The sequence below is a fragment of the Onychostruthus taczanowskii genome, unplaced genomic scaffold, assembly GCF_017590055.1.
Source record: "Onychostruthus taczanowskii isolate IOZ18803 unplaced genomic scaffold, ASM1759005v1 scaffold21, whole genome shotgun sequence".
Classification (NCBI taxonomy): domain Eukaryota; kingdom Metazoa; phylum Chordata; class Aves; order Passeriformes; family Passeridae; genus Onychostruthus; species Onychostruthus taczanowskii.
The window spans coordinates 6,510,177-6,537,522 of record NW_024499351.1 but is presented as its reverse complement, the minus strand read 5'-3'; the positions used below and the strand labels follow the sequence as shown (position 1 = coordinate 6,537,522).

The 27,346-nt window shown below is 37.1% G+C and overlaps 1 protein-coding gene and 1 long non-coding RNA gene across 10 annotated transcripts in view; one reads left to right on the top strand and one right to left on the bottom strand.

Moving 5' to 3' along the window:
- BIRC6 (baculoviral IAP repeat containing 6) overlaps positions 1-27,346 on the top strand; it is a 173,479-nt gene that overhangs the window by 122,397 nt on the left and 23,736 nt on the right. For 8 of the 9 annotated variants that reach the window (XM_041404121.1, XM_041404125.1, XM_041404122.1 and 5 more), the window contains one exon: positions 1,453-1,621. In XM_041404121.1, coding sequence (XP_041260055.1) covers positions 1,453-1,621 — 169 coding nt within the window. Of the gene's footprint in view, positions 1-1,452; positions 1,622-5,196; positions 5,399-27,346 lie in introns of those variants that run through there. The other variant, XM_041404128.1, reaches the window with a different exon arrangement.
- LOC121335730 lies at positions 8,970-11,382 on the bottom strand. Its single transcript, XR_005952628.1, has 2 exons — positions 10,843-11,382; positions 8,970-9,732 (listed from the first exon to the last, which is right to left on the bottom strand). It is a non-coding gene; the product is annotated as an uncharacterized LOC121335730 (long non-coding RNA).

The following is a 27,346-nucleotide window of genomic DNA, read 5'->3' as shown; positions in this document are numbered from 1 at the left end:
ATCTCTCGTACATACTAGAAAATCTTGAGTATGTCAGTTACATGAAAAGAGTAGTTCTTCAGTAAACATCTAGATCTTAGTAAAATTCTGATGTCTTCTAAATACCTAAGGAGAAGAAAATCCTGCATTGTCAGGCTTTTCAGTCCATTATGAAATCCAGCCAATACCTGTTATCTTGGATCAGTGTAGGGAATAGAGATTGTATCTGGTCATCAAAAGTTTAATTCAAAGAACCCTTAGTTCAAAAGCACTAGCTAACCTACTGGGGTTTAGAGCACAAAGGGGATGAAATTTTGAAAATGCCCACACCCTGATGAAGATACCGTTTTGATGATCAGTTATTTTAGCCACTATAGATTCCATGGCACAATCATCATGTCCCTTGCAAAAGTACAATAAATAAAATCTGAAAACATTTTTCTATGCAAGAAAGAGGAAAATCACCTAAATTACTCTCAGCAAAGCTTCCAGGCAGTATTTTGTACTCTGCCAGGGAGAGGTTTAGCTATGAATGCAATAAGTCGTGAATTAAGGAGGCATTTGCTAAGGGCACTCAGCAGCTGAAGGAAGTAGCATTTTGCTGAACATGTCAGTCAGTTGTACAGCAGACTTCCCTGCTGTAGAAAGGTCTAGATGAATTCTGTTGTACAGATTGCTAATAAGATGCTGCAGCAAAATACCATTGGTAAGGGGGTTAGAACAAAGAGGGCGAATGAAAGAAAAAAGAGAAGGTAAATAGAGTCCCTGGGACTTCAAGCTATACGGCCTGTCAAGCCTCACAGCTACTTAGTTTGAGAGTACAGCTGCACAAATCAGAGCCATGGAGATGCTTTCATCTACAACATGCAGTAGGGGCCTGTGAACTCAGCCACAGGCACCCTTGGGACAGGCGGGGGTGCAGTCGGGAGGTGCCTTCTCACCATTGCTCTTTGTTTACTCACATAAGAGCCGTGCTCATGAGTCGTTGTTCCTCCAGGTAACTCTTGTGCTCACCATAACTTACTGTTTCATCTGAAAACCCTGAAGTCCCATCCCAAAGGAAGTTACAAAAATACCTGAAGCATTTACTATTGTAAAAAAGAAAAGTCCTGCTGCTAGTTGTTGTACTTGGTGTTCTAAAGTGAAAGGGACTGCTCAGCTGCAGGTCTCAGTGGTCTGAGCTGGCAAACTCTTGCTTTGAGTAACTCCAGCAGGTTTATCAAAATTCATATTAATTGATCTCCTAAAATAATTCAGAATTATAACAGTTACTTAATTTCATCATTAGCCAAAGTTTGAATAATCTAATAACTGTGTAGAAATTCTTCTGAAACATCCTGGCCTGCTGAAATAAATACCAGAACTGAATTCACAAAACAGATAGTGAAGTGTTAGGGCATCTATCTTAAGGAAAGTCAAAGTTATTTGGACTGAAATAAATCAGTTTTGATTAAGTACTTTGCTGTATTTCAGGTTCTTGCCAGTTACATAAATCCTGCAGGGAGTACATCAAATGAAGAGACTCAAACAAGCCATGAAGGGAGAGGCCAAAACAGCAGCGCTCTTCCATCCATTCTCCTGGAGCTGCTCAGTCAGTCCTGTCTCATCCCAGCCATGTCATCGTACCTCCGCAACGACTCAGGTAACGTGTCCTTGCCTCCTTCAACATCAAAGCTGGCTTACTTCTGTCAAATCAGTTTTTGCAAAACAACAGGTGGTGCTTGTTTCAGTACATATGACAGTGTAGAATTTTACTAATGGAACATTCACTTGAGCCTTAGAAAACAAGGTAAAACAGAATCATGAGACAGAATCTTGTTGAAATTCTCACATTTTTTGCAATAGCTCTTTAAAGATGAAGTTCAGTTCTTCACCTGTTGAAACTAACAGGGAAATGGTGTTCTCTTCTGAAAAGTTTACATGTTAGTTCTTCTACAGAAGATACACAGAGAAAAGGAATACTTTATACAAGACCATAAAACTTAGTGTGAAGAAAAATGTCAATTTTAAAGAAAACTGAGGAAATGCATAACTGAATTTGGTAAATATTGCACAAAGGGCAATTCTACTTCAATTAAAGCTTTTTTCCTTTATTTAGGAAGTACAAAAATAAGCCTCTTATCAGAACTGTAAGTTATTTCGAATATATGGGAACAATTAAATTGTTGAGCTTTTTAAAGCAGACAAATGAATTCTGCTTATAATTTTAAAACTAAGATGCTTTGATAGTTTTCATCTGGTGTGTTGTACCTTGCTGGGGAAACCATTTCAGTTTTACAAGGTTGTGTGAAGCAGTATGAATTAAGCAATTGCCTGTGCGGAACTAATGACAAAATCAGCAGACTGGGTTTGTGATTTATGTTCAGTCTCACTAGATGACAGGCTTGAGTATGGAGATGAGCCTTAGGTTGGATTTTTATTAAGTTACTTGTTTATAAAGATGGATTTAATCCTTAAGTATCTGGAGGAGTTGTTGCAAATCTGAGTAATTCGGTTTTGGAGCTTATTTTGCCTGCCCTATTTTTGGAGCAACTGATTAATGTCTTTGTCACATTTCCACAGTTCTTTGGAATGCCAGTTGGAGGGTGTGATGATGTGAATTCATGAGACAATATTATAGCTCCTTGTATGCTCCTATAGCATATACATTTTATGTTAGAGGTAAAAGAGAAGTCATTCCTGTCTTAAGTTATTTGCAAAGCTACTTAGAATTAAAACAAGAATGTGGCTCTTTTAATTTGTACTAACTAGGGCATTACATAATCTGTGATGGAATGGAACTAGTTCAAAAAGTCTGCTGGGGTCTTATAGTAAAAATAAAAATATGAAGATCTTTCAGTTGTTAGGGTGAGTTGACACCTCACCCTAATTTTGTAATGAATTTGTTGGTTTTGTTTGGCACATAATGCAATGAGGAAAATGAACTAATGATAGACCAAGCTTGTTATTGCAGTTGAAAATACAATCAAGTAAATGACAAAGTAAAAGAATAAAGTAATCTTTCTAACAGATACTCATAAATTCTTTGTTGAGGAAGAGTCATTGAAAGGCCTGGCAAAAATGCCATGTTATCTAAAGGATGAAGCAGCTGATCCTGAGTTACAGATGAATCACAGCTGCTGAAATTGCTTTTTCCTGTTTTCAGTAGAAGAATGTATCTGTCTGTGTAAGTCACCTTTAACTGGGAGAGGACAGTCAGATACTGATAGGATAGATGAGATATGTGGCTCGTGGTGAGAAGTTCAGACTAGTTGGGGACCATTTGTTTTCTCAATGTACAAAGAAGAGGCAAAGTTTCAGTGAAATGTTTATTTTAGGTATGTTTTCCACTGCTGAACTGCTATTGTTTGTGGTTGGCAGGTGGTGTTGAAATGTTGTGCCTGTTCATTAACAATTAGGAAAGAGTGACCAATGTAACAGTTAAACTGTATAAAGCAAAGAAAAACCTTGCTTTTCAGAGAAAAAAAATGAAAACTACCCTTATGTCTACAAGTTCACAAAGACTGGGGTTATTTCTATTGACGTTTAGAACTGTGAAATCTAAGGGTTGTTATCCTTTGATTGATCAAAGCAATATGAATGTTTCCTTCTGTATTTGTTCAAAAGCCTATACAACACTATAATTAACAATGCTCTCCTGGATTTAAAAATAATAACTCTGTAAGCGTGCATCAGTCAGGCTCGTCTTTGGAAGCACAATAGGATAGCAGTGTGAAAGGGAAATGTGCAAAAAGGATGACTTCTGGAAAGAATGTCTTCTCTTTGTCAATATTTGAGACAGATGCATTTAGTTGGGAAGTAAGCCCTGAAAACAGTTTGTCTTAGTGATAACAAGGCATAATTCCAGTGGAGTAATTACTGTTGAGTTGAAAGGCAGACAGATAATTTTCACATTAATGAGTGCAAGTTGCACGTAATGCTGAGGCTCTCAGTGTCACCGACACTGAGTGTCAGGAGACATAGCGAACACAAGAGAAGCAGGTTGAGAAGCTCTGAAGCTGTGTTAGGTTCTGGTACAATGCTTGTGGGACTGAAAAAAAAATCCCCTTAATGCATTTATGGTTCAAACATTTCAAATACAGAGATGCCTTCTTTATTATTTCTACTATTTTTATTTTAATTTTTAAAATCTTGAAGACCAACGCAATGTAGTAGAGCAGATGTGAGTCTTTCCTGATAGAGCTTTACCTAATTTCAAACTTAGTTTGAATACCTGTGTCTTCTCTAGCAAGGCTGAATGGGAGTCTAGGGAGAGTAGGAAAGGGAGCAGCATTGGTAGTAATGAGCATGGATATGGTATTCTGATTTTCAGACTGGTGCAACTTCTGCTGTCAAAATGTACTTTTATGTGGGATAAGCAGATAACTGCACTCTTCTGTAACATGCTGGTCTGAGAAATTAGGGGTTTGCATGTAGAATGCTAACAGAATGTTCCTGGGTTCTGGCACCTGAGCAGGAACAAGCTGTGCCCAGCACAGTGATGACAGAAATTAGTGATTTCAACAACCCTATAACTTTCTCAGATTTGAGTGGGTACTGGTAGGATCAGATGAAGGTTACCTTATGCTGAAGGTATTCTGCCAAATTTTAGGTTTTGTTGTAATTATTGGAATAATAGTGATCTTCACATATCTATATGTATCTACCATAGACATAAAATAAATGCAGTGGAAGAGTTTTGATATAAAAGTATGTGCTATGAAGCTGCAGGCATGTTTTTTCCTTTCATTGCACATAGGCTGATAACTCTGTGGTGATACAAGACAGTAAGTATTCTGGTATTGATGTGAATTTTGTATTTTGCTTACACATGTTCAATTAGGCTACATCCTAGGTCTAGCACATCCAGCTTGCAAAGCTCTTCCAGCAGATTGGCCTGTGTCACAGTTGTAAGTCTATCTAGGATTTTTGTTTAAGTTTATTTTGATTTTATTAAGACTTTTTGATTAAGTTTATTTTGGCATCCTGCTTAATTTGCCCAAAACATACATGGACTAGATTGTTATCTGTATAGTTCTAGATAAAGGAATATTGATCAGACAAGCACTGCTCACATAATATTTAGTCATTTAGAAACCTCACCTTGAACCAGATCAGTACGAAACAGATTGCTCTGATATATTCTGCAGCTTCATCTGCATCGAAGTGAGGTGATTGTGAAGTCCTTGCAAATTCTGACCATTTTAATTGATTTCTATAATTGCTTTTTTCTTGTAGAGGAGGAAGGTTTATCTGTCTTTGAAGAACTTTCCTTAGTATGCAAGATAGCTCTCGTCACAAGGGGCAATAGCTGCTGTAATCCTCACCATTTCTTGACAATTTTTTTGGTGTTTGTTTCATGTCTTGCTATGGCATTACTGTGGTTTTTACTATCTTTCATTCTGTAAATGAGAAGATTTATTTTTGCAACATGGTGAGATTTTTTATTATACCTATGCTTATTCCTAAGACTTAACTCATATTTACATTTGTAAAATTGATGTAGTTTTTAACTTCTGTATCATGAAACATCTAGCATGTATTCATTACCATGCATATATACACATTTCACACAAAATATCATGTAAAATCTTTTCACTTTTGTCTTGTATACAGCATGTTTCGTTTGAAAGATTTTAGGGACTCTTTCAAATATTTGAACACTTCTCTTCTTGAACAAAATGCACTGTAATAAAATTTGCACTGTACAAAAGGTTCCCAGCAAACGCATGACCATACGTGACTGTCTTGAAGGTCTAGATTTTGCTAATAGAAATTAGAGTTATTTGACTGATAGGTGAATGGAAACTAATACAAGATAGTATTTGCAAGTGGGAGAGAAGAAAGCAGTATTTATAATAGTTTTTGTAGCTAACAAGATTTACAGAGACAAGACAGTGGAAAGGAATCATGAAACAGAAGGGAAATCAAGTGACTTTTAGAACAGGGCAAGGACTGTATTTTTTAATAGGCTTGAACAGTAAGAAGCCAAGTGAAGTTTGGATTTGTCCATACCACAATATTAGGTAGTCTCTTCATGGTAAAAAACAGTTTTTCTACTGATTTGTCATTAAACTAGTATCTAGCAAACCCTGAGATGACTTAGACTTGTTTAAAGACAAATATCAAGAGAGGATTGTTATCACCTTTGCCTTGGAAAACAGACCTCATAGCAACTTGCAGAATTCTGCTTGAATTCTCCTTGTTTGAATTTCCAGGCTTACAGGAAACAGATGATACTGTAGTTTCAGCTGGGGTTTGCTTACATGCTCCTTTCTTAGGCACGTTTCCTTCTTTGGTGGACAAAATGCCATGTGATGTGGTCAGCTTAGTTTGTAGTGTTATATGAGCTTAGTCTTCCCTGGGTTTGACTGCTGAGAAGAGATGATGCATTTCTGCGGGAGAGCTTTGCTAAAAGGATTGTCTTTACGGACCAAAATGTTCCACTTGATGGGAGTCCAGTATTTGCTTTCAATGCACTTTTCATAGTTTACCAAATACTGTCACATCATAGACTTATGGACTCATTAATGTTGTGCTGCTTTATCCTGCTGCCAAATACCTCATTGTGAACTTTGTCTAATCAGTACTGTGGACAAATCTGTTGAATGTGAATGTGCTGCTTTCTTTTTTCTGCCTCTTTTGATGTACCTTTGTTAGTTGAGTCCACTGAAGTCATACTCTTCAGGCCTCAGACCATGAACTACACTAGTTGGTCTGCTGAAGATAGAGTATTTCTTTTCTAGCAATTACATTTATTCTCAAGGCATTGCATGGTGTTGTTTTATTTTCTGTCAAGTTATCCAGTCCCACTGAGCTGAGTATGCTGAGTACTCTGAGGCAGGTACACTGAGCTCTTTATTCGTCCATCACTGAAGGTGTGACGGTACTGCTGCAGTGTAAATGTTGAATCATCATGCAACTCTGCTTTTCCCTAGACTATTTGTGCTGTGTATAATGAGAGGTAGTTGCCATTAAGATATTCTTTGTTGGTGAAATTCTTAAGCATATATTGGATTAAATGTATAAGTACCAAAGCTGTTTATTAGAGCTCTATTTAATTAAAGTTAGACTTAGGTCCACATGAGTATGGCCTGCAGGTATTACCTATTAAGAAAGGACATCAGATTGCTGTTTTAAAACAAAATGTAACTTGTATGCTGAGGCAGTCTAATGATCATGTTACCCTGTGACTTCCCTCTAAGGATCAAAACCTTTGCTATAAATGAAATCAGAGGTACAGTGGCAGTATAGATAGACAGCATGTAATTACTGAAATTAAAAATTCTCCTAGCCTTCATTAATGTTAATGAGCTCATTCACTGGTAAAAGAAATCATGCTGACCCTTTCCTACATTTGGTTATAATTTTGGGATTGGTTTTTGTCTGTTTTGCTGTTGAAGAGCTTACCAAAAAAAAAAGGTGCAGTATTTCACTGTAATGCTGTTGTACTAGTTGAATCATGATTTCAAGAAGAGAGCTATGCACTGAGATGATACGAAATAAAACTGTTTATTTATTTCACAGAATTGACAAATTTTAAATAACTTCAGGATCAAAATAAACAGCAGTAATTTCTACCTGAATTTCACTTTTCAGGTTCTTCTAATATTTCAGAGATCCATCTCAAATATCCCGGTATTATGAGATTAAATGCAATAATATCCATAAGTAGGTAGATATAAGAAGTACATTGGAAAAATAATAATGGTAATACCTGTTCTGTAGTCATAAATAAACATTAGCAACCTGCATAATTCCTCTAGAATGTAGCTTACTTTTACAGAATGCTTTGGTGCTTCATATACTGAAAATAAGTATACATTTAATAGAGACTTGCTGAAGACTGTGGCTGGTGAACAAATTTTCTTGTCTGCATGTGCTTCCTTCCTGTGCAGCCTCAGCCCTGTTTATCATTTCTTCTAGTTGAGCCAGTATTGACTCAGAGTTGCAAAACCAGAATATAGCATCTTCCACCTCATTTGTCCATTTGTCCATAAGTCACTGTTATAGTGTGCAACTGATTGAAATATCATTGCCAAATTAATTATCTTCTAGGTCCCTGACCTTATTCTATGCATGTACTGGTTTCCAAGTGACTTCCAAAGGCTCAGTTGGTTTAGCAGTTACCAAATCCGATACATTAATAAGCTATCACCTATATAAGGGATGTATTTCTTCACATGTAATTTTATGGAGGGACTGGATGTAGTTTTGTAGCCTAGAAGAAATTGAGCTGATATTCAGAAATGCAGCTGCTCTGTTGTTCCTGTGGCACAGGTAATAGTAAGAAAAGTATTTATTAAAATCGGGTTTGTTTTTTTTTTTTCATGTTATTTGTTTAATGAGTTTTTAATCCTAAGCTCTCAAAAGTAATTTTCATTATAAGGTACATGTGAGATACATTCATGGATACAAAAACTTCTATGGTCTCAGACTATCCACAGCTTTGGATCTAGTTTAAAGGCATATGTAGATTTAATTAAATATGTGGAATTAGTTTCACTAATTTCAGTAGCCAAATGGTATGTTCTGTGAAGTATGCCTAAGAGTGGCAGTTCTGGGCCTCAGTCATAGACGGTGCAAAAAGGGAAAAATTTTTCAGGACTTGGTCAAGAAAGGGAGAGTACAGTCTTCTGGACAAAGGTTTTCCATGCAACACTGTGAACCCTTGCATGGTATGTTTTACTTGAAAATAAGCATCAGGGTGAAAACATGAGAATTGTATTTGGCTTCTGTTAAACACATTCTAAAAGTGGTGGTATAGAAAATGTAATTTAAGATTTTTTTTTCATTTAAGGAATATGTATTAGTTTGTCATTGGAATTATTAACATGTCTTAAAAGAAGTACTAAAATTATTCTTTATTTTTTCACACCACTTTAAAGTATTTTTAATTAGAAAAGCACATTGTCAGTATAGCATGATGATTTCAAATACAGATTTAGTAAAGGCAAGAAAATCTAACCTTTTTCAGCTTTCCACAAGACTAACAAAAATGCTGCAGAATATAGTCAATAGTTAAAATTTTATTTATAGTATTACAACTTCTAGTATAACAGCGTTCCTGTTTCCACACTTATTATACATTAGTGTAAGTTATAAGCCTAAATTATGGTGGCCTAAAAATGAAAAATCCCTTTTGCCTGTTTTCTGGTCTCGGCTATGAAGGGACATACTGCACAAAACCATAGAAAGCATGGGACTTGTTTATAGTTACTCACAGATTTACTTTATTTCTTTCTATGTTCTGATTATTTTCAGTGTTTGGCTGTGTTTCTGTCTTGCATGTTTGCTGGCAATAAAACAGTGCCTTCTCTGATCAGCTCTTCAGATTTCATCTGTTACCAACGAAATGTTGCATTTGGTCTGCCTTCATTTACGTAATTTAGCACCCTAGCTGGGCTCTTAGGTACACTTTGCAGTCATTGATGCAGCACCCTTAGCCAGACACTTCACTCTGGAATGTTTTTGATACTCTTTTCAGAGAGTGGTGGGTTTTTTTGCTTTTAATTTAGAAATCATCCTTACCATTGCAGGTCTTTGCACTTTGTTCTGTACAATGGATTTTCAAAAATGTCATCAAAGTGTAGTGTAGATGTACACAAAAACAATAACAAATAAATTGAGCACAGTTCCAATAATCCCAAGCAGTGCTAAAATAGATTCTTCTTTTTCCTCTTTCTCCTCTTGCCTTTTTACATCTTCTAGTGTTGTGATGGCAGAGGTCCCCATTTTTCCTGCAAATACCTTCACCAGTATTCTGGCAGCTAGCTAGAAAAAAGAAAGCAAATGGTAAATCTGGTCTGACAAACATGCAAGCTTTGATCTTTTTAAAAACAATTCTGTAGTTCTTCATACAACATTTCTTAATGCTGCGTTTATTGAGTTGTATTTGTCTTTTGTTTTCTTTTTGTGTGGACATGTTCATGTTAAAAATAAATGTTCTGTAGGTACAGATTTGATAGGAGTGAAAAATAGCTTGGTGCTCCAAGCCAGTTAGTATCCTTTATTACAAAAGACATTTAAAATGTATCTTAAGCCAGCTTATTTGTTTATAAAGGATGGTACTGGTGAAAGCAGATATGTGAGCATTGTCAAATACTCTGAAATGCCTGGGGAGGTTATATGCATTTTTAGCTTTTCTTATATATTTAACTGCCACGTAAAAATACCAGTAGAAAATATTCATGCCTGCTATTTTCAAACATGGAAAATATGCCTCCTTAATACAGTATCGCAAGTTGTTTCTCACAAGCCCCAAGCAGGCAATTGCAAGTGAGATCTTATCCTTTTTCATGTTTAACAGATCAGCTTTTGCACATCCATGCAACAGTAAACATTTATCAGAAAATGTCTGTCTCTTCAAATACAAAGGTGGTGGTTATGTATGCTGATCATTGCAGTATGCCACAGGATGGTAGTACTTCTATAGTAACAACATTCTATGCAGTTTAAGAATTCAAGTAGACATTTACAGATGCATGTATGATTTGTCATATTTTTTTGGTTGCAGAAGTGAGGTTGACAGCTCATTTCTATTACTTAGCTGCTCTTGTACTCTTAATTTGCAGTCAAATATCTTCTAGAAACATATTCCCTGTAAAATTATGTTCTTTGGTGACTGGGATGTTCATCTTGTATGCAATCTGCTATGCTGTTTTAGCTTTATTGATCAGAAATTTGATGGGGATTTCTACTAGTTCAGATCACTCCAATTTACTGAAGATATACAATCATTTTATAGTGCAATAGCATCTTTCTCTCCTGGCAAATGGCTGTAATCATTGGAGATTAAGGTATTTCTCCTGTGAGTCTTAATTAATGTCATCAGCTCAGAACATATCTTACAGAAAGGTTAAAAAAAAAAGAGGTATTTCTTACCCTACATTGCATCAGGAATAAAATGTCATCAGACATGCTTCTTACTCGTCGATTCAGTGGCAAGCCAGGCTTTTATCTTCATGAAGGAGCTGCTCTCTCTCTCAGACAGACCAGATAGGAGCACGTACAGTTTCTTGATGAAGAAGTTTATCAGTGACGATAATAATGTTGCAGAATCTTCCAAATGGCTGGTGTTTTTTCTCAGTAATCCACTAAAGCAAGTGTAGTCGAAAAAACAGTAAAGCTCTTTCTCATAATGATCCTTAATGTTGACTAATTCTCATTAAAATTGAGGCTTTTTTTTCCTTAGCTGATGCAGGGCAACAAAATGCATGCTGTTCTGTTTTGTCTTAAAAAAAATACAAACAGCTCCTGGTTTTATTCAGTTATACTTAGTTATTTATTAAGACTTCAGAAACACCCAGCCTTTGATGTACTCTTTGTGGCAGCCGTCTGAAGAGGCTTTCTCACGTTGACATGCTGTAATTCCAAATGCAGCGAACTACGTGCAGTCACACTATGTAATTTTAGTCCAGCCTGAAAAAGGATGAAAAGAGGTCTGCTTTGCTGGCAGTACTTGGAACGCTGTCACCCACCTGCATTCAGAGCCTCTGGAAAGAATTCCAAGGTATTCTTCGGAGCATTGCATAACTCAGCCAGGCAAATCTGAAGAGAGGAATGACAGTGGCTTTAGTTGCACACTGTGGTGAGCTGTGACATTGATTAAACATGCACTTGGCACTTGCTGAATAAAGAAGGAGCTACGAGCCACCCTTGCAGACAGTGAGTTGCATAACAATGTGCGATGGCTCTGCTGTTTCATCGTCAGGCCGGGCGCATTTTAATCCTGTACCAGCAGAGAAAGTGCACGGTGTAAAGAGGAGCAGAGTTAGCTGTACTTGGGGGTTTTCTGAGCAAGTGCTGCATGACAAATGGTGACATTAAGGCATTCAAGCTGAAACAGTGTTTCTGCCTTTTGTCTTTTTATGCTTTGTTTGACAGGCAATTGTTTCTATGAGAAGTAAATGCTTTTCCTCTTTTATTCATCACCCAAAGAATGCAGGTTACCGTGTAATTAATGAAAACACTTAAAAATAGCCCTGTTCTGATTTCTTAGGAAACATCAATACAATTTTTTTCCTGCTCAAATCAGAGAGGCAATTTTTTCCTGCCCAATAGGAAAGGGGGGAGAACTCTGTCAAGTCTTCTCTGCCCAGTCTCTCCAGAAAAAAAAACTTTTTCCGCCACGCCCTCCCAAAAAAAAAAAAAAAAAAAAAAAATATACAATTTTAATGGCCTCTGGAAGGAGCTGTATTTCAAATAATTTTATTCAGTCACTTTGATCTATGAAGGCTACCAATGCAATGTGTTTTCATTGGTGTAGCATAGCTTCTTGCTGTGAATGCAGCTGTGTTTTAAATATATCAGAAAACTTGTTTTGTAAAAAATACTTGCAATGCCAAGCAAGTCAGAATTCATACAAAAATGTACCTTTGTGTATGTTTTTGAAAAATCAAAATGCAATTAATCAAATTGAGTTTGAACAATAGGGATGTAACTGGAAAACCTTAATCATTTTCCAGAAAAGCATATTTTAGGAGTTACAAGGCATTGTTTGAAATTCAGTGTTGAAAAATCTTCTATAGAGAAAGCAGAAGACAGTAAAATCATTGTTTAAACTCTTCCATTTTCAACTTAATTTACATTACATTTTTTCTCATTATTTTTCCAAAGTGTCTAAGTACATTTGTTAGTTTCTTAGTAACAGACAAAACTGCATATTTTGCATGTGCATTATTTTAATGGTAAATACCACATTTGAAGCACTGTGAGTTGTATGGTACTTGTATGTGATTTGCCCTGTATCCCAAAAGTCATGTTGCTTCAGTGAAATTGTTTGATTCTAGAAGAATAAACTTATTAGGTTAAATCTCTCCACCATAGCTTCCTTAAATATATATTTTCTAATATTTATGTATGATCTTTCATTTCAAGCTCTTCCCTTTCTCTGAAAACGCTTCATCTTCAGTTGTTCTTGCAATTGTTTTGTGTCCGTGTATCTTGAATGTATTTCTGTATTCATTTGGATCCATTGAGAGATACAAAGATGGGGGAATTTTCACCTGTGTGTTCTGACCATTCACATTGCTGACAACACCTAGCAATAACAGAATTTTCAAGCCGCTGTACTGTATTAACCCTCACATGTTCAAAATCAAATCCTTTCCCTTGTGAAAGAGGAAAATTGTGCAACATGAATATTTTATCTAAAGATTAATGATGTCTTTGCAGCTCCGCTGCAAATAACCAGCTAATTACGATGTACCCACAGAGAGCAGCAAAAAAATCCTGAAACATTTCTTGGCCTGGTTATTACCATGGTTGAGGTCTCCTCGTGGTCTGCTGTTTTATAATTGTGCTGCAACTGGCGTTTCAGTGGGAAACAAATGAGTCTGGGCTGCCTTTGCACACAGGTGAGGGGCAGAGCTGCCTCCTGCACAGCGTGATTCAGATGCAGCGTTTGCCGTGGGCTGACGGCATTTCTCCCTCGCATCCTGCCGTTGCATTGGTCTGCGTGTCTGTGTGGACATGACGTGAATGGGTTTGGGAAACAGACCCAGCCAAAAATAAAGCTCCAGCACAACACAGTAAGGATGGGGAAGTAGCTGCTTTAAGCTGTCAGTGGTGGCAAAGAGTTGCTTTTTGAGAAGAAGCAAATCAAGGTTGTCAGACTTAACATTTGTCAGTTATAGGACACTCAAGGAATTCATCTGTGTTGGGTGGAAGCTGGCATTTACAAATAACTTCCTTATAGCATCTCTGGTGTGGAGAGAAAATTTCATGCAAGATTTCTCACATGAGTGAAGTGAGTAATGTAGGTTGATTAGAAAAGGCCTTGATTTATCCATAATATTCAATATTTGGAAAGGTGGGGAGATACTTTACATTTTGTGCAAAACAACATTAAAAGTCTGGGAGTACATTTTATAGACATTGGTAATAAACCCACCTGTTTTGGGGTGAACATTACATGGTTTTATAGTGTGTGGAGTTTGGACACTGGTATCCAAAAACATCCTAAATTTAATTCTGTTACATCCATCTAGGAAGAGCTTTCAAGCACTTAGTAAGACTTTGGCAACTCCTCAGTAACTGATTTATGTGGTATTCTGAGAGCAGGGCAAATTTGGTTGATTAGAGGTCACTCTGTTCATTACTGCTGAAGTCACTTCTATTGCATGGGAATAGACCTTAGGCAGTACAAAAGTATGTCATATTTTAAAGATATGCATACTTCAGGGGAAGTTGCCAAGCGGTCTTTTAAGAACTCCGTGGTATAAATTCAACAATTTACAGTCCCAACCCTTCAATGATCATTATCCTTCTACATGCTACAGCTACAAGTAATGTGGTACACCCAGAGCATCACAGTTGCAAAAGAAGCAAGTTCTCTTAAGTGTGTGTTTTATTTTTCCTCATGTATTTTTATGAATTTGTAGAATTTGGATTTTTGTGTATGCTAAAATCATTCTATATGCTGTATTTTTTCATTAAAATAGCATGGTTTTACTCAGATCACGTCTAGACTTTAAAATCTATTTAAGTTAAAATGCTCTAGTGAAATCCAAAAGATCAGTTGTCCATGAAGACTGTTTTCCCTTGTAGTTGTTCTGAATTTTCCCTAAGATGCAAGAAAGTACTTGAAATGAGGTAGTACATGGATTTTGTAGGGTGATGCATTCTAGTTTTCTTCTCCAACAACCTCCACAAACTTCCTTTATGAGGTCTGGTGGTTTTTCAGTTAAATTGTAGAACAATAGAGCAAAGCTGTGTCTCTTGGGAGATGCAATAGTATGCATAAATTAAGATGAACTGGTTGGCTTAGCATAAGCAAGAAGTGGATAGCCACATTCCTTCTTTCTTCTTTAGGTTTTTGGTTTGTTTTTTTTTTCTCTCTCCTGATAACACAGATACTGTTTTCTTTGTGGGAGCTGTTAGCCTATTTTTTATGATACAGATTGATGTGTGATGCCCTTGAGTCAGTAGTGATAGGCATGGCAAGGTTTCAAAGTATTATTTTACTCTTATGCTGAAAAAAAGAGGAAGGACTCAGGTCCTGCATCTGAAGCAACACAAATTATTTTTATTTAGCTTTCTCTTTTGTGGCTCTTTTATGTATTTCACCTCAGCATTGACTTGATGATTTTGACATTTCAGGTATACACTTCCATTGTTTTCCTTCTGATTGAGGAACCCCATTGTTCTTTTGGTTATTGTCTGAGGGTTTTCCTGATTTTGTAACTTAGATGCCAACCCAAAACACCCTTGGAAAAATTCAGAATTCTCTCATAACGAACTACAGAAGTTTCTCCAGTCAGTTCCCACCTGTCACTTTTTGCTTAGCAAAAATGTTCTTGTTCCAGTTTCTCCCCCTTGCTCTGAAATAGCTCTGCATTAAGAAGTCAGTTAAATGGATGTGAAGTAGTACCACTTCTGCCACATCTCTTTCAACACCAGCTTTTCTTGGTACTGGTCAAGCTCAATTCCTGTGACCCTGGTCAGAATGGACACTGCTATTTTGTCAAGAAAAGTGCTAAGTTTGACAATTGAATAAAAGTTTAGAAAAGCAGCCTTTGGAAGGTGTCATGTGACGTGTCATGTATTTGTTCAGAAAGAAGTATTTAAATCACTCTCTTCAAGTGCTGAAGCAATTCAGAAGTCAGTGACTGATGATTAATGTTCCTGAGTTCAACGTGAGGATTTCAGCCCCAGCTGTGTGTGGTGGCCTTCTGACACTGGGCAATCTTCATTTTTCTCTTCTTATATCAAAAAGAATCTCTTGTATGGGTATTGTACCTTTCTAAAGTGGTTAGTAACTTCTGGAGTGCATCAGTTCTGATTCAGTGCTGTTCTCTGCAGCTCATGAAAGGTTTTTCAGTCAAGGACTGCAGGTTTTGGAGACTATTCCTTTACAATGTTTGACTGTAGGCTTCATGCTTCTGTAGGAATATTAGGGCTTTCAAGTATCAGTTTTTTGAGTTCTCATCTTCATAAATTTAGTTGTTAGAGGAGCCCTGTAAGTGAATATTGAGTCCTTACTGGGCAAGCAGAGTAATGAAAACTGATCATAGTCCAGGAGGGTGGCTCTCAGGGAACTGCAGTACTACACCAGCTTCTTCTTTCTCCCAAGTCCTTAAAGCATCTTACCATCTGAGAAAGAACACGTCTGAGTTTTCAGATGTCTGATCTTGAAAAACAAAACAAACCTAGAGATTACTACACTCCCAGCATCTTTTATATGTTTCTTTCTTCTGTTTTGTTATCTTTATTTGGAAATAGTTTTGAAATAAGAGGATGAAAATATTAGCCCACAAAACCTCTTATTTCTTATTGCAAGGAATATGAGTATATGCTTGTATTTTCAAAGCATTTAAAGTAGCAGACTGTTTTCTAACAGATACTGCTTTTGGATTAGAACTATAACAGAATTTTCTTCAATGTCAAAACTGATTATCCATTTGACTGGTTAATCATATAAAAGATTTATGAAAGAACAAATTATAAACTTGTAGTTTCAGCTCTACTGTGTTGCAGAAATTTGTTGTAATTTATAAGGAGTAATTATGTATTGAAACATCATGGCATTGATACCTTTGAAAATTAAAAACCTAGTTGTAGGAATGAAGTAGCTTAAATTTGATTTGTAGTTGGGTACTGAATTGCATGACAGATAAAGCACTCAGTCTTTTAAAGCTACAAAGAGCTAATTGGAGGTATTTTTTTCAGCAAATTGGTATTTAGCAAAGTTCACTGAGACACTGGAACTTTGCTTCAATCTTTATCTGTTCCTGTACTGCACATTGTTTTATGTAGCTTTTAAACATAAATTCATGAACTGGCAGATCTTCATTGATTTTTTTCAGCTGGTGGTATATTTTGCAGCTGCAAGTACAGAGCATAGCTCAGACTAGCTTGTGACCTCTGGCCCCCCTCACTTGATCATAGTGAATTAAAGTGCCCGTTAAATTTTCTAGAAGAAAAGGATTTTAATGGATTAATTTAAAATACTCAAGAAATATCAGGTGAGAAATAGGAGGTGTAAAGACAAGATATCAGTGAGGCTTCTCACATCCCATGTTGTTCTTCCTTCTGCTTCTCATCCACATATTTTTATGTCCTGATGCCTAAATGATAGAGTATTTTGCTTTGGAATCAAGAATGAGGTGGGGTTTTTGTCTGTCAGTTTCTTTTTGTGAGCCTTAAATAACAGAAGTTTTTCCAATTAATGACTACACTTCTGAAGGTGCTTTACAGGACAGTCCCGAAAAGCTAAGTAAACAAGATTTCTTCTCATCTGAGACCACTGTGGATTTCTGGACCTTTGTGCTTAGAGGATAATACCACTGTCTTGAAAGCTTGAGCAACAGACTGCTTATGTATCTGTATCTGCCTCCCAAGGACCAGTAATTTTTTATTATTCCCCTTTGGATCCACTTGGACATAACTCTTCTGGTACTAAGCAGAGATATATTTTTTCACAGACCTTTATGCCTTGCGCTCCACTGTATAATACATCTTATGTAAAAGGAAATGAAACCATGGTGTTTGCCTTCCTGCCTCCTGCAGATGTGTTATCTTTCTTAATAAGCTTTCAGGAAATAGTGTTAGATGCTGATCCTTGATACAAGCATGCATAGAAGCTAAAAAATCATACATGAGATGCGGCTGGTGCTTGTTTCATTCCTGAGATTGGTTTCTGTATGCTTACTTTTAATTGTTCACTTGAGAAATAAAAGGCCTGGGTCATTGCCTTCAAAAGTGTTTGGGTTTGGCCTTGAGTGTTCAGTGAAATTCCCTCTGCCAGTAGACTTATCAGCATATTGTGATGGCTGTTCACTTTTGGGAAAACAGTGCAGGCCACTGCCCTGACTGCTTCAAGGCACAAGGCAGTGAAGCTTAGTGTGGAGGGAGACTATCCTTAGGCTTTCCTGGGCTGTTTATCTCATTGCTAAGGCTCTGGAGTGTTTGACCCAGGAGTTCCCTTTTTCCCTTCATCATTTGCAAGCCAACACTGGTAGCTGTATCCCTGCTCATAGGACAAGCCTGGGAGTCTGTAAGTAATGGATTGGTTTCCCCTCAGAGGGTAGTTGGTAAAGGTGTTCAGCCAGCGCTTTAAAATTGGAGATGCCACACTGCATCTTTCAAAATTTCCAGAATAAATATTACCAGTCCTGCAATTTTTTCTTATTTTACTTTAGTTAGACTGTACATCTCAAGTGGTTTCATGTAGACTTGGTAATTATGGTAGGGAATATAAGTGGTAGATGTGTGAAATAGATTGCTCTGCAGTGCCACATGCTACAAGCATTCACAGATTTTACTAGAGGCATTAAGAATTAATTGTAAAAATTATGCCTCATTACCAACAGGCTCAGTCTTTTTTGAAAAGAGGGTATGACTTCAGAGAAGAATGTGACACCACACTGCATGTCCTACAGTTCCTATATAGCAGAAATGTCTGATGTGGTTCCTTCCTTCTTTTTTAACTCTTGTGCCTTCCTGGTAAGATGCAGTAAACACTAACAGGACACAAATGGTTGGAGGTACACATGAGACCTCTGAAAGAACCGTAAGTAACACATTTTCAGTTTTTTGTGTTTCTCCATATTAGTGGTTTTCCCAAGTAGCAGCAGCACAATTAGATAAGCTGCTAAAAACTTCCTGACTAAAGAAATCCCTTTCTGATTAAAGAAATCCCTAAGAATCCCTTTCTGTTCATGTGCAGAACAGGTTGCCAGGGGTTGTCCTAGACATTTTTGCTTTGCTTTTTCTATGAGCAAGCTCACTGTACTTTCAGGGAAGAGTTTTGTCACCTGGGATGTGTGGCTTGATGTGCATTTGGAGAACTTAGGTGAGGGCTGGATTCAGATGCAGGACCTGAGTCCTTCCTCTTTTTTTCAGCATAAGAGTAAAATAATACTTTGAAACCTTGCCATGAGGACTGGCTTTCATTTTCAGCAGTTGAAAGTCTTATTTATTTAGTTGAGTGATAGGTTTTCATTTTCTGGACAGTAACAACTTTATTTGTAATTTATTTCTTTTGTGTTCTTTTTTCCTCTCATGTTTTTGAAAATAAAACATTGTAAATGTATCTGGCACTTCCCATATTGTTAAGAAGACACTTCCCACTCAGAGTATATCCTTTCTTACTATCCACTGAGGGTATTCTTGGTCCTGAGTACAAGTCCAAGGAAATAGATCCCTGTGATTGAAGGAATAGTCTATGGCAAATATTTCCAACACAAAGTATAGTTTTTTATGATGGGATGTTTATCTTCTTGTCCTCTCTAAAGGTCATCAAGATAATGCAGCTTATTAACAAAAGAATATTGTATTTCATTTTGGGTTATTTTTTGTTGCTCTGCTGTAGCATAATGGGGGATGATCAGTTTTAATAAGTGGTACAAGAACTTGCATGAGGTTGCAGGAAGGTGAAAATTTTCCTATTCCAGAAGTCTTAGAGATGATTCTTTCTATCATATATTAAATTGGTTGATATATTTACCACATAAGAGCTATTTGCACTCTAAGGCACTTTGAATATGCAGTAAATACAAAGGGTTACCTTTCATTTAACTTGGACTCAAGGATACTGTAACTTTTCAGTATGCTCTTTGTGTGTTTACTAAAAGCCCATCTTGGTATTTAAAGAACCAACTATTCTCTGAAAAATACACTGGAGTGATAAAAGTTCTGTTTTGCATATGCACAGTGGCTCTGCTATCTTGGCCAGGTAAAATACTTTGATATTGAATACAGAATGAGATGCTTAAATAGTCTCCTTTCTATCCCTTGAGGACATGATCTTGTAGGTGTGCTCACGCATACAGGAAAAATGAATCACAGCAGTCACACATCCTTTCATTCTAGTAACAGTCTTGGTATCCTCTGCTGACAGAGCAGAAGACCCAAATCTTGGCCTTTTTCCATCTGCTGAAGTAATGGTTTAAAAATGCTCCACAACTTCATCATCTAATTCTGAATTTCTGTATCTATTTCTGCAGCATGTGCAATGAAATGGCAGGTTTCCATCTTATTTTCGATTCCTATCTTATTCTAAAATACTAGTGACTGTTTTATGGCCTGGAAGAGGTAATGCTCAGACTGAGGACCATTTCAAGGTGGCTGCTTGCCCACTCCTCTGCCAAAAATAGTGAAATCACTATTCCCTTCTCCATTGCAGGGATGATGAAAGCCAGTGTAACTTTTATAAAAAAATCTGGATTCTCATTCTAAGGGTAGTGATATCTTTCCTTTCATCTCTGTGTAGTGCTACACACTTAGAACACTTAAGATGACATGATAAGCAAGCCTCCACCTCCTTCCTTATTTTGAACTTCTTTTTACTTTTTTTTTCAAGAAAGGCTTTGTCTGCAGAATATTTAAATCTTGTCTTTTTCTCGGCAGAAAATATTTCTCTTACTTTTCTGAGTGGAAGATTAATTTGACACTTCTAGCTTACCTTTATTATTAGATTTCTTTTAGTACATTGACCTCAAATAGAAATCATTGGTCCTTTCTATCTTACTAAATGCCATAGTGAGTTGTATTAGCAATAAGTTTTTTTTCATCCCTTAACCAGGAACTTATTCTCATGCAGTCTCTGAATGTCTTTATATGTGCCTTTCTTCACATTTTTCATATATTTTTTAAATTAGTTTTTCTTTTATTTATGCCTTTCTCTATATTGTTCTTTATTTGTTTGTTAATATATAGCATTCCTGGAGCATTGATGCTTCCAACAACACCACTTGTTTTCTAGATTTCAACGCAAACATTATTTGACTGGAGCTTTATGCTTTAATTGGGTTCCACCATATTTTGTTGGTTTTAAGAACTGGTAATGGGTAAATCCAGCTTTCTTTCAGAGGAGAGATTATTAAAAGTTGTGGTGGGGTTGGATCCCATACCAGTTTGTGCTTACTCTTTAGTACTTTGCTCACAGCCTTTCTACACTGATGCCTGCTGGCCCATTCTTAAAATCAAATAAAACCAATGAATACACAATTTTGCATTTTTAGATTTCATTAATTATTCTTGCTTGATGATATATTCCCAAGCCCCATATAAGATTCTTCTGTAAACTGCAAGAAGAATCTCTCCGTTACCTGACCACCTTTTCAGGCTTTTTGGAGTTCTGTTTAAGGGCACAGAGTGATCCCTGGTGGATTCCATTATGAGGGACTAGAGTATGGCATTAAATAGTAGTATCTTCAAAACTGGGCATCATGTGTGGCTTTAGTAGTCACTTATGCTTTAAAAGCACAATTTGGTTTTCATGTCTTTTGTACTGTTTTGGTTCCTTTTTCCCATCCTTTCAAATGCAGGAAACTGTGTCTTGCTTATTGAACTGTACATATTGGCCTAATGAAATAATGCCTTGCACTTTTTCTGGCAAAGGGTTTTTTCTGGATTCATTGATACACGTGTGAAAAGTGTTGCTTGGCTCGACTTTTAAACAGAACTTTCCTGAAAGTACTCAATTCCACCAAAATCAAATGCTCTTTAAAAAATAAGCAAGCCAGAAATGGTTAAGAGCACTCATGTCGAGTGCTCATTACCGCGCTACGCATGACTGACCCACTTCCCTGAGCAGTGCATTTTGCCTGTCTAATTGAGCAGTTTTCCTTTCCTCTTGCAGTTACACTTTTTTTTTCCCAAGTTTCCTAGAATACACAGTAATAGCAATGCCAATACCAAGACAGACCAAGGTTGTTAGGCTGCCACTTTATCACTGATAGTGGACAATAACAGGGAGAATATAGAGATGCGGCTGACATGCAGATGCTGCTTTGATATTGCTAGTATGTTGCCAAGGGTGGTGTCCCCTCATTTATTAGCCCTTGATGGCCTGTTCTTACATCAATTTACCCAATTACTTTTGAACTTGTGATAATATTTACTAGCCTGACATTTAGTGCTAAGCTTTTCTAAACCTTAAAAGTGATGTATTGGGTAGTGTGTGTTCTTGTACAAATGGCACGATTTCTTCTAATGGTGTGCCCGTTCCTTTGAATGTATTGATCAGTGCAATTCTACTCACTTTTTTTACCACTCATAATTTAAAAGCAATGTCTTTATGATACCCTTCATTAGTCACTGAGGCTGCAATGTCTTCATTTCAGATAGTGCAGTAGCTCATTCTGTACCTTGTGTTGTTTAGTCACCCGTCTCTCTTTTTTCCAGGTCTGTCCCATCTCTTTGATAAAAGGGGGAAATACACATGGTGTTGAAGTGATACTAATGATTGAATGCAGCCTCAGTAATTAATTTATAATTTATTATCAGCTTTTCTAACATTTGACCTGTTTTTTTTTTGACTGCTAATGGGCTCAGTGCTGACATGAGAAGGACAAAATTTTCAAGTTATGTCTGAACAATAATAGTAATAATTTGGAGCATGACACTGTACCCATTAAATTCAGAGGCCCACCCTTCCTTGTATTGTTTTTCTGCTCTGACATGGGCTTTGTGACTCATGGCCTGTAAGGGTGCTTAACCCCTTTCTCCTGCTTCATCATTCAAGGGACGAATCTCTCCTGATGTCATTTTTCCTAGTACTGAAAACAGTTCTGTGAAAATGCTGGTGTTATTCCTATTTTAAAATAAGTGAAGAAAATGTCAGGCTAATTAAATTACTACAAGATGACAATATTTGGAAAGCTTTTGTTTTATGTTTACTCAAAGGCTAATGTTTTCTTAGAGATCTGATTTTGAACTACTCTGTGGGCAATCTCCTTTTCTATCAAAGCAGAGCAGAGCACAGGGTGTTAATTAGGCCTATTATAAAAGAGGCTTGCCCTGAGTTGATTCTGAAACAGAAAATCAAGAGGCAGCAGAGCATGATGTATTTGGAACCGACACTATTGCCTGCAGCAGGGACTGCATTCATAGATCATATGTTTGCAAAGATGCAGCAAATGGGGGCTGAAGAACGGCTCCAGTTTTCAAATATTTAGCAAAAGGGTGTGTGGTCCTGTTGGAAGGACAGAGTGCCTCACTCATGCTTGGCAGTATATGTGGCCACAAGACTGTGTCTTCTGAAGGTTTTAATTAAAAATACAAAATTAGTACTCCCTTTGTGTGGTGGGTTTTGTTTTTTTTTATTGCACGCTGGTGTTCATAGCAGCTGAGAGTCTTCAATACGATAATGAGATCCTGAAGTTTTTAATCTGATCATGGCTAGGGGTAATAGCATACTAAGGCATCAAAAAAAAGTCCTCACTAATTACTAAGCATGTTTTAGAAATGGTGTAAAATTGACACCTTTTGGTTCTTACTTTTAATTTATTTGGAGGTTAAAATCATGAAATAAAAAAGAAAAATATAGTGCCAGTTGAATATGGTACCGTAGTTGTGGTCTTAACATTGGTCTTAAACTTTAGTAAGTTGCAGGGTAATAAGAATGTCTTATTTTACTTTGAGCTTCTTAAGCTGATCATCTCATGTATTTTAAACTTTATTACTATGAAAGAAAAAACAGGTCACTCAGAATACATAGATGTTTTCTTGGGGTTTTTGCAGGGGAGACTTGGATACGCTGTAGTAAATATTGAGCATTTGTGCGTGATATGAATAAAACAGTTTTATAATACAGTTACTCCATATAACTGGTGGTTATCTTTCGCATTGCTTAAAATTGAGGCAGGATTAGTTGGCTACTTCAGGATGAATGTTTAACAAAACACAATTATTCATACTTCTCAGAAAGATGAAACATTTTATTGAAACAAATCCAAAACAAAATAAGAAATGAGATTTGGAGGCATCTCTTGGGTCTCTGGAAACTTTACCTCATGCAAGAAGGAGGCTTCCCTTTATATTTCTGAGGTTTCCATAGGGGTTCTCTCCTGAACACATTTTTCTTTTCAGCTAGTTCCTTTTAACTGATCATTCATTATCATCTCTCTCATATTTGCAGTGATAGATCTCTTTGAGAAAAGAAATAAAAGGACTGTAGTTTTGGAAGAGTTTCCAGTTTTGCTGTGGCTGCCAGCGCAACCTTCTTTCCTCCAACAAAGGCAGAGCATCAGTCATGTGTATTGGTCCAAAGTAAAACAAGGTTGTACCGAAGAAAAATACTTCTGTGGGTCTCTAAAATGACTGAAATTAACTAAGTCCTTAAATAATGAGTGCAGAAAATGAGAAGTTACATACAGGAGATGGGTTGAGAGCGTATACAGACAGCTTTTCTCAGAGCACAGAAGCAAGGAGGGTCTGCATCTGGCACTGTCATAGCTGTAAAACTCGTAAAGTGTTTTTATTTTTCCTCAAGTGGCTGCTTGGGAGTTTTTTTACATCGAGTTTATAGGATCCTTTGGGGTAGGAATTCCTAATACAGTCACAATGAGAATCACAGTGGGGAAGGCCTTGACACTAGATGCAAGTAAATAAGAACTTTTCATCATTTTCTTACAAATTATTCTTCTGTATTTGTCTCTTTAATTTGCTGTAAAGTGTGAAGATTTTTTTATATAATAGATGTGCTATATTAATAGTTTGCTTCATTTTAGAATGAATGTGCATATTCTTTGTGATGTTTTAAATATAGTTTGCAATGGAAATAATCTTATTCATAGCCAGTTAAGTTGAACTGAGGATGTTAAATCAATTGCAAAAAAATTTATTGCTGTTCTGTACTGTCTATTTAATGGGCCATTAGGCATGGCTGTTCTTTGTTTGAATATTGTATAATATTAAAAGAAAGCAAAGGAGTATTAGACTCAGTTGGGTCATTATCTTGCTAAAGATATATATGAAATATAAGGTGATACCGTGATCCTGTAAAACTACCTGCCCTCATATGCTTTTTTCATTATATTAAGGTTGTAATTGGATATGGCTAATCTTAGATATTTGTAAGAAGTAGATCTGTATTAGTGATGAACAAATAGATTTGTGGAAAGCAATTGAAATGTTCTGAAATCACACATGATCTTTAAATGTTAATCAATTGCTTTCCAGGAATAAGTAGGCATAGGTTAAAAATTCTGAAAAATACCTTAGTATCCCATGATGTTTAGGCATGTGAAAGACTGCTGTTTTCAAAAGACAGGATGCTCAGCAGTTTGTGGAACCCAAGATTTTTTAACACAACTTCAGCCATACTCCTTTTCCTTCCACATAAATCAGACTGATTGTTACTAGCATATAAGGGAGATTTAGTTTAATGAAATCTCTATTTTTTTACCTATTTAACCTTCATTCAGCATCTTTCTAAGTTGCAGATATTGTGGCAAGAGACTAGCTGAATTCCCCTAAACCATGAGATGCTTTCCAGATGTTTTTCATCCCTACCTATCTTAACAAATGGCAGTGACCTTGCTGAGGTTTCTGCTTTTCACAAGTGCAATAGGATAAATTTAGACCTGAGGTACTTTTTTGATGTGAATTGTGAGTAAATATGTATGCTGCCTGTTGCCCCTGAACTTTCTTGCTAATTATCAGGGACAGTAAGACACTGACCCATTTTTTGGTGCCCACTCATAATTGCTTAATTCATAAAACAAAGGTGGTGATAAAAATGCTGCTGTTAACAGTTATGTGTGGTACCGCTGGTGTTCCAGCCTTTAAGAGCACTGCTGTCATCATCTGGCCACCCGCCCATGGTGCTGGTGCCCTGCTGTTCTCTGTCACCTCCTGCCCTGCTCTGTCACCCTGGGCTGTCACAGCTGCCTCCAGGCCCCAGCGAGGGGCCGTGGTGGTGTCCTGCTCCTGCTCCAGGTTCAGCTGCAGCTTTTAGCCTGTGCTCTGCTTCATGCTCTGCTGGTTGAACTGGTTACCTGCTGGTGTAGCCAGCAGGTGGGACCTTGATGTGCATTCAGTCTGCAGTTTGACAATGCCATGGCAGGCTGTGGGGGAAGCAGCCTGGGTCAGGTGGTGCAGAAGCCAGTTCCCAACTCTGGTTTTGGAGCCTTCTCTGAAACACCACCTTGTCACCAGGCAGACCTATCCTGACAGCCCTGGTTAAGGTGGACAAGGAAGCAGGATAAAACCAGAGTGCAAATCCCTGCCTTGAGTCTAGAAATGAAATAATTCAATCTTTTCATTTGATTTAAGTATGTGTCATACAGTAATCATTTGAAGGAGTGCTCAGGAAACCCAGCAGAAGTTCAGATGGGCTCTCTGGGGCAGCAGTTCTGTTTGAGAGTCAACAAGGGGGAGCTTCTGTGGTGCTGGGAATTGAACATTCACTCAACTCACTGACCCACAGAATCAGGCAGCAAACAGCACAAAAATGGACACATGTGACAAACACCACAGCTGGTGGGAGCCTGACAGCCAGGACACTCTGAGTGTACTCAGCACAGGGGACTGAGAGCCCCAGACAGAGCTCTGTGTAAAAGGTGTCTGTCATTATCTAGTAACTGTTTTGTCCTTGGGAGAACAGACTCCTGCATAAATATCCATCTGTCATTTTTCTCCCATTTTCATTTTCTTAGGAATGCCGTGTATTTGCAGTTTGGTGTGCTTACATGCATGCCCATGTAAATCAAAGGCTGTTGGAGCCTTCTTACACAACCGCAGTACCCATATAAAAAAATTCTGACATATTAAATATGTCCTAATGGTATTCAAATTATAGGTCTGGTATAAGCAGAAGTATTTGTTTCTGTTTCATGGTGTGTTGGATTTTTTTTTTCCCATAAGAAAAGCTATCATATTTAATTCAGGTAAAGTGTTATGATAGACCTTCATTGCTCAATTGAGTCAGACAAAAAAAAAGCTGGATATGTTCCCAAGGGAGAGCATACTTTAAAGAATACAGTGGTTTACTTTTAACACATGTTCTTCCCTGAAGTTTATATTTGCTTGAAATCCAAATTGTTGGCATCTTAGTTGGCCAGATACCTGTATGTGAGGACAGTAGTCCAAAAGTTCCATTGCTTTTTTTTAATGAGATAGGCTTTTTTAATTTGCAGGTTTGTATTTTATGTTTTAATTCATGTTGGTAGTATTTCACTTCAGTTCCCCTAAAGGACCTTGTTACAGGATCAAAACCTTTTTTATTATATTTTTATATTTATATTTCTGAAATGCATAATGATGTGTGAAGAAAAAACCTAATTCAGAAATCCCGACTAAATGTGCTGCAAACACTAAAAGCAGTGAGAACAGTGATGGAGTGTGAGTGGCACAGCCTGAACTGAAGTTCTACTTGGAATGCTGCTGGACGTGTTAAGCCTCTCTTAGTCCAGAAAATTGCTGTTGAGACATCTGTAGTTGCAGCTGGTCACACCAGAAAGAGGTGCACAGGTTAGCAAAGAGTAGATCTGGGACAGGGGTGTAATTTACAAAAGAGTATCCTGTTGTCCTAGTGGCTTAAACACAGTGTCTTAAAAATTACATAGAGCTCAACAAACTTCTCAAATCTTCTTCACCTCCTTCAGAAAGCAGAGCTGTATCTGCACTAAGCATACACTGTAGTCAGTTTGGCATTCTT